The sequence below is a fragment of the Quercus lobata genome, chromosome 9 (genome assembly GCF_001633185.2).
Source record: "Quercus lobata isolate SW786 chromosome 9, ValleyOak3.0 Primary Assembly, whole genome shotgun sequence".
In the NCBI taxonomy this organism is placed as follows: Eukaryota; Viridiplantae; Streptophyta; class Magnoliopsida; order Fagales; family Fagaceae; genus Quercus; species Quercus lobata.
This window is the reverse complement of record NC_044912.1, coordinates 19227519-19234870: the sequence shown is the minus strand read 5'-3', so window position 1 is coordinate 19234870 and position 7352 is coordinate 19227519. Positions and strand designations below refer to the sequence as shown.

Below are 7352 nucleotides of genomic sequence, written 5' to 3'. Positions count from 1 at the left end.
AGACCTAATTGCCCCTCTTCTCAATGCTTTTTTTTTTTTTTAAAGTAAATTACACTTTACCACCCTAAACTATATTTCTTATTACACTTTGCAACCTAAATTTTGAATTTCCATCTTAGTTAACAGAAAACTTAACGTCGGGGTGCAAAGTGTAAAAAAATTCATAGTTTAAGGTGCAAAACATGTATTCAAAAAGTTTAGGGTGCAAAATGTAATACAAGGTATAGTTTATGGTGGTAAAGTGTAATTTTTCCTTAAAAAATGATAAATTGCAAATTACACCCCTAAAGTTTAAGGTTGTTTGAATTTTACACTTTGAAGTTTCAGAATTAGAATTTTACCCCCTGAAGTTTAGGAGTATTTGGATTTTACACCGTAATGTTTTAGAATTTGGATTTTACCCCCTGAATTTTAGGAGTGTTTGAATTTTACTCCCTAAACTTTGAGGTTGTTTGAATTTTACACCCTAAAGTTTCAGAATTTAGGGGTGTAAAATCTAAACACTCCCAAACTTTAAGAGTTAAAATCCAAATTCTGAAACGTCAAAGCGTAAAATTCAAATACCCCCAAACTTTATGGGGTAAATTCCAAATTTTAAAATTTTAGGGTGTAAAATCCAAATACTCCCAAACTTTAGAGATGTAATTTACAATTTACCCTAAAAAAATAATGTTCATAACATTACTACGTACACATAAATGATGGAAAGGATACTATAAAATTTTACTACACAAGAATCTAACTACACAAGCATACTGACTAATGTGTTACTCATCTCAAAATAATAATTAAGACATTTGTTTATTATTTGTTGAAGTACACCAATTACATTTATTGCAATTTCAATTTGCAAATATTTTACAGTAAAATTTGTGTCTCTAACACTTTCTTTACCACACTAAAAATAAAAAAAAATAAAAAATAAAAAAACTTTATTACAAATGTTAATTGCCACAAAAGTTTACAAATGTATGGAAAATTATTGAATACTTCGAGAGTACCATAAATGCGGACTCTCTCCTCTCACATGAATTGTGGGTCTCACTTTAAATTTAATTAGTGGGACCCACAGTTATATGAGAGGCGGAGTATGCATTTATGGTAATCCGAAAATGGTAATTCTTACATGCTTCGGAAGCAATACTCCTTCCTCTCACATAAGGGGGCCTCATGGTGGGGCCCACGTGTGAGGCCCACCCCTCATGTGAGAGGAGGGAGCATTGCTCTCGGAGCACCTAAGTTTTTTCTGTAAATACTTCAACAAGATAATAAATAAGTATTTAAATTATTGGCCCCACCCCTCATGTAAGAGGAGGGAGCATTGCTCTCAAAGCACCTAAGTTTTTTCTGTAAATACTTCAACAAGATAATAAATAAGTATTTAAATTATTAATTTTTAATTGAGATCATATCACTGATAAGAATTTGTAATATATTTGCACTACCCTAATGGTTAACTATTAACCACTAAACAATGATTTTTACCGGGAGAGAAAAAACAAAAGAAATTAAATAAATAAATAAAAATCATAGGCAGCTCTTGCCAACCTATATCTGTTAGGCTTTGTACAAGATGTAGTATGCTTTTTTAAAATTTTATTTTAAGTAACCCAATTACAATCAAATAGTCCAAATCAAGAACATGTGCAATCTCTCTCAACTTTGCATGACGTACAGTTCATTCCTCCTTCTTCCAATTAATTTTTTTTTTGAATTATTTATTTATGGGTTTTGTTTAATTGGCCTTTTTTTTTTATTCCTTACTAATTTACTATTTATTCCTTACTTTTTTAAAATTTTATTTTAAGTAACCCAATTACAATCAAATAGTCCAAATCAAGAACATGTGCAATCTCTCTCAACTTTGCATGACGTACAGTTCCTTCCTCCTTCTTCCAATTAATTTTTTTTTTTTTGAATTATTTATTTATGGGTTTTGTTTAATTGGCCTTTTTTTTTTTTTTTATTCCTTACTATTTTTTTTTTCTTTTTTATTTTTTTTTTTTTTTTTTTTTTTTTTTGGTGCTACATGACTTGGGACTTTTTTTAGAGGTACAAAGTACAAAATACAAGTAACCCCAGCTGACAGCTTGGCTATAAATGGGATCTTCTCCGCACGTATCAATACACGAAAGAGAGAAAGAAATATCAAATATGGAAGCCTATAGGTCCTATACAATTTCATATGCATATCATGCTCTCACAATTCTTCTAAGTCTTCTATTCCTCTCAAACTTTCATACAACCTTAGCCTCAACTCCTTCCACCACCACCGAAAACTACAATACCCATATCAAAACCGCTTGCAATTCAACCACATACCCAACAGAATGCAACAATGACCTCTTACCCTTCGCCTCCAAAATCGAAGCAAACCCTCAAAAGCTTTGCAACACTGCCCTCTCTGTATCTTTAAAAGCCGCAAAAAACTGTTCCTCAACGATATCAAAGCTATCCAAGAACCAGGGATTGACGAAGAGTGAAGTGGCAATCATTAAGGATTGCATGGAGAACGTCAAGGACTCCATTGACCAGCTCAATCAATCTTTATCCGCAATGGAACAGCTTGGAAGCTCTAATGTGAAGGCTCAGATTGATAATATAAAGACTTGGGTCAGTGCTGCTTTAACAGATGAAACTACATGCACAGATGGGTTTGATGGCATGACTGTTAGCAACACTGTGAAGAACACAATCAGTAATAGTATTCTTAGTGTTTCTAAGCGAATTAGCAATGCTTTGGCTCTTATTAATCGTTTTTACCCCAACTAATTCTTCCTGCCTTGTTGGCTATGTCCTTTCCCTCTATTGTTTTGCTATTATCTTTTACCATATTGGCTATTGTGTTATATATATCTGGATAGTGTTAATTGCACGCATTGTTTTGCACACTTCCGTACACGCAAATTATTTTAAATTGAAATAGTATGTACACAGGTTATTGCACACATTCGTAAATATGATTTCAGTTTGAAATAACTTAAGTGTACGAACATGTATGCAAAATAGTATATGTAATAGGTTTTACCCTATTTATGGTTGTGTTTTATTTTGTTATCAGATATGTTCATTTGCTATTTTGTTGTTGACAATCTCCCATTTGAAATAAAACTATTTACTTTCCTTCATTTTATATTATTGGTCATATTGCGAAAATCTAACTTCTTGAGTGAACTATTTAGGGCGTGTTTGTTTCAGCATTTGTGCAGCCTAATTAAACCCGCATTTTAAAATCAATTTACATTTTAGAAACACATAAAATGCCATTTCAAATGCGCAGGAGAGTCTAGCATTTTTACAAACACTCCTTTTTAAAGGTTTCACAACACCTCAAACGAATGGGCCCTTAACACCCTTCCTAATTTGAATTCTAATAGGAAAAATGTATTATAGTTTTTCAATCCATCATAGGTAACAAAATCTCACAATAAGCTAAGGTATCAATCCATCATAAATCAAAATAAAATAAAATAAAATATTATTACATTTAGACCCACTACAACTCAAAATATGAGTCTTGTAAAAATGTTATGATATTTTGTTATGCCCCAAAATTTCTCAAAGTATTATCTTTAATAAAGTTAATAATAAATTAGGAAATTCACCAATATCCTATTTGTTGACTTTCTAAAGTTAACTATATTTTGGAATATCTCAAAATAGAATAAAGGACCAATAATGTAATTAATTAATTATAGTATAATACACCATTATATATATGAAAGGAAGAAGTGATCCTTGAGTATTGGTTTCTTGTAAGACTATATATAAACGAGCTAAACTGAGTCAAGTATTAAAGATTTACGATAGTTCATTTAATTTTATATTTAACACTAGTCGAACTCGATTTGTCACCAAATTAGATTATATGTTTAAACTTGGTTCATTTCCTTATTGAGCAAACTCAAGTCTATTCACAAGTTACTTAATTAATTAACATTTTTTTTTATGTATAAAAAATATGTACTATAACTAAAAATTTTACCCTACACAAATCTATGATAACAATTAATAACTAAATCAGTTCAAATCAAGTATATATAAATATGTTTTTATACATGTATACATATAATCATATAATTTCATATTCATGTTTAATTTGAGTCTCATACAAGTTTATTCACAAACATATTGTTATATTTAAACTTTGTTTGTTTAATTGTCAAGCCTAATTTTAGACTTGAGCATGACTCTATTGCTAAATAAACGAAAAACTTGAGTCCAAACTATTCATAAATGATTTGGTTTATTTGTGACCAAGGGCATAGCCAGAAAATTTTACTTGGGGGGGCTGAATTGTAGTATTGATATATTAACCATAATTCATATTGAATACAAAATTATTAACTTTGATATATTGTTATATTCTTAAATATTAATGAACATACAAAAATTATATAGTTTATTATAGGCAAAAAAAAAAAAATTCCAATAAAAGAACAGTTCACATCAAAATTATGCCCAACAATCTTTAATGGAATAAAGATAACAATACAAAAATGTGAACAAAAAAATCTTAAATACCCTTATGCATATCAACACACACATAGTGGTAGAAGAAAGAAGCAAAAATAATACTAATGGTAAAATAACAATGATGATTGATAAAAGAGAGAGAAAAGAAAAATGCACTTGCACATTCACTTCTTTAAATAGTCAAGAAGATGATGTTGCACTAGGAAAAAAATGGATTAATAATTTTGGTTGAGATGGGAGTTTTTGTGTTGAGAAGAAAGAAAATGGGGCAATGGACTGGAACTAGCAGCTATAACAAAGCTCCGTAGGTACCTAAAAATGAAAAAAAAAAAAAAATTGAAATTATGTTGGGAAATGGGTTGTCAATGATGCTAGAGAGTGAGTTATTATCTATTGAATTAATTATAAATTTTTTGGACAATGGAGAAGATCAACTATTAGTCATTATCTTTTGGACTAACTATAAATCTTAGGAATAATTAGGGTAGACAAATAATAAAGTTTTGAACAATTGAGGAGGCCAACTAAAAATTCATTGGACTAACTAAAAATCTTAGAAATAATTGGGGGGGCTGGTTCTAATTTTTTGGGAGGGCTATATCCTATTACTAGTATAGTTGTAGGAGAAAAAAAAAATTGGGGGAGGGAGGGGGGGGGGGGGCAAGCATTGTAGCTCCGCACCTGTTTGTGACCTTAGTTTCTTAGATGCATTATTTATAAAGAAAATGGAAAAGGAAAAGAAGAAGAAGAAAAAAAAAACCCTAATTACTCCAATTAATATTATATTGTCATCTGTACCAATTAACTAACTTAACACCCATGCGATGTATGGGAGAAAGGTTGCAACTAAAATATAAAATAAGAACTAAAAGGATAAAATGTAATTTAATATAATCTAATAAATGCTAAAATTTGGTGAATTTGGAAGTAAACTAAGAGGAAACTATTTTAAGTCTCAAAAGTACTCACAACTCAAGCTGTACAGCCATTTTAAAGTGCAAAGTGATTTATCAATTTTTTTTTAGAGGATGAACATTTTTTTAATATAAAATAATTTGATAGTTAGTGGTAGAAAATTTAAACCATAAACATCTTTATTGAAAATACCAGAAAATGTCAGTTGACTACACAACTTTTTGCTTTGAGATTTTTATATACCTAAACTAGAACCAATCACTCCTCAAAAATAAATTTACAAGTACCACCGCAGTCTAATAAATAGGAATCATATATGCACATGTCAAAAATTTATAATAAAATGTGTTTCTTGGATACCAATTCCTTTCTCTTTTTCTATGTACAGATATGCGATATAGCTTAACTTGCGCATCGAAGAAAACAGGTTTGCCAGCTTATATATGATGCTATTTTATTTTTATTTTGATATAATAAATTTTGTTGTACTATAAATTTTAAATTATTCATACATGTGACTAACGAGGTTTATTTGTTTATTTATAATAAAATGGTTAAAGAATATGGTTTGATTTCTAACCTCTAGGTAATTTAATATTACTTTAAATCTTTGATTACTCTATAAAAATTTCCTTTTTTAATAATTATATTTTTTTTAATCGCTAATGATTTGTGATGACTTGTAGATAGTCTGTTTCATATTAAAGGTCTGTTTGGATACTGCTTATTGCTGAAAACTGAAAACACTGTAACAAAATAATTTTTAAATGTATGAATAGTACCGTTGGATCTAGTTTTAAAGTTAAATTTGCATTTTTCCCAAGTTACGGGTCCCATGAACAGTGTCCATCGACTCACAAAAATGAAACGCAGACGCACTGGATAGCGCAAAACGCGCTACCCAAACTCACACTAAGGTGCTTTCATTATGATTATTTACGAGTAAATAATTAGAAAGCAAAGGTTACTAGCTCAAAAATTAATACTCTTTTCACTCTCACTTTTAACTAAAAACCCACGTGTCTTAGATAGAGGGAGTTGATGTTGTCCCCATAAATTAGATTGTGTTAATTTTACCATATTACTCTTTTCTTTTCTTTTCTTTTCTTTTCTTTTTTAATAGTTTTCATAAAATTTGATTTTATGAGGTGCTTGTAATGATGATTGTTCTTATTATCAAGTCAAAAAATTAGTTATTAGTTTTACCAAAAACCTTATAACTCAATAAGTTGGCACCTCTTGTTTCTAACCAAAATATTCAAAGTTTAAATCCTCTCACATTCATTGTAATTACCAAATTATCCACACACACACACACACAAACACAAAATTGATTGGTTTTTGGTATATGTGGAATTCAAACCCAAGTCCTTTATTTGAGAATAATAGATTTTACTGGTTTAGTTAACTATAACCCATATGCTCTTATACTCTTATCTTAACTCTATAGCCACATTTTTAAAACACAATTGCAGCTCATAAAACGTGGGTATAGGTCCATTTGAATCATACTTGCATTTTCTATAGCCATGTTTTGTAGCGTCGCCCATACACCGTGGTAATAGATCGACTAGTCTATAGCCATGTTTTTAAAAGTGTCGGTAAAGATCTTTAACCTATAGGGGCTATTTTAGTCTCGTTTTACAAATGCAATTATAGGTCAGTGGTTTAAGTTGCATTTCTTAAAAACATGGTAATTGGTCAATTGTAGCTGTGTTTTTTAAAAACGCTGCCAAAAAAACGTGGCTATAGAATGCATTTTTAGTAGTGTCAATTACATTTCAAATTATGGGTATACATCTCTTTATAATGGCTGCTGCTTTTGGAACTTGGCTATTGTATCTTTTTAGACTCTATCGTTAAAAAAAATATCAATGAAAAATGATGAAAAAATCTCATAGATACTCAAATTTGGTGAATTGGGGAAAAACTAAGAGGAAACTATATATTATAAGTCTCGT

At 30.0% G+C, this 7352-nt stretch overlaps 1 protein-coding gene across 1 annotated transcript; it reads left to right on the top strand.

Annotated features, from left to right (window-relative positions):
• Positions 1 to 2154: 2154 nt before the first annotated feature.
• LOC115961340 (pectinesterase inhibitor 4-like) lies at positions 2155 to 2772 on the top strand. Its single transcript, XM_031080336.1, has one exon. It carries the CDS (start codon positions 2155 to 2157, stop codon positions 2770 to 2772), a length of 618 nt encoding a protein of 205 aa, XP_030936196.1.
• The last annotated feature ends 4580 nt before the right edge of the window (positions 2773 to 7352 follow it).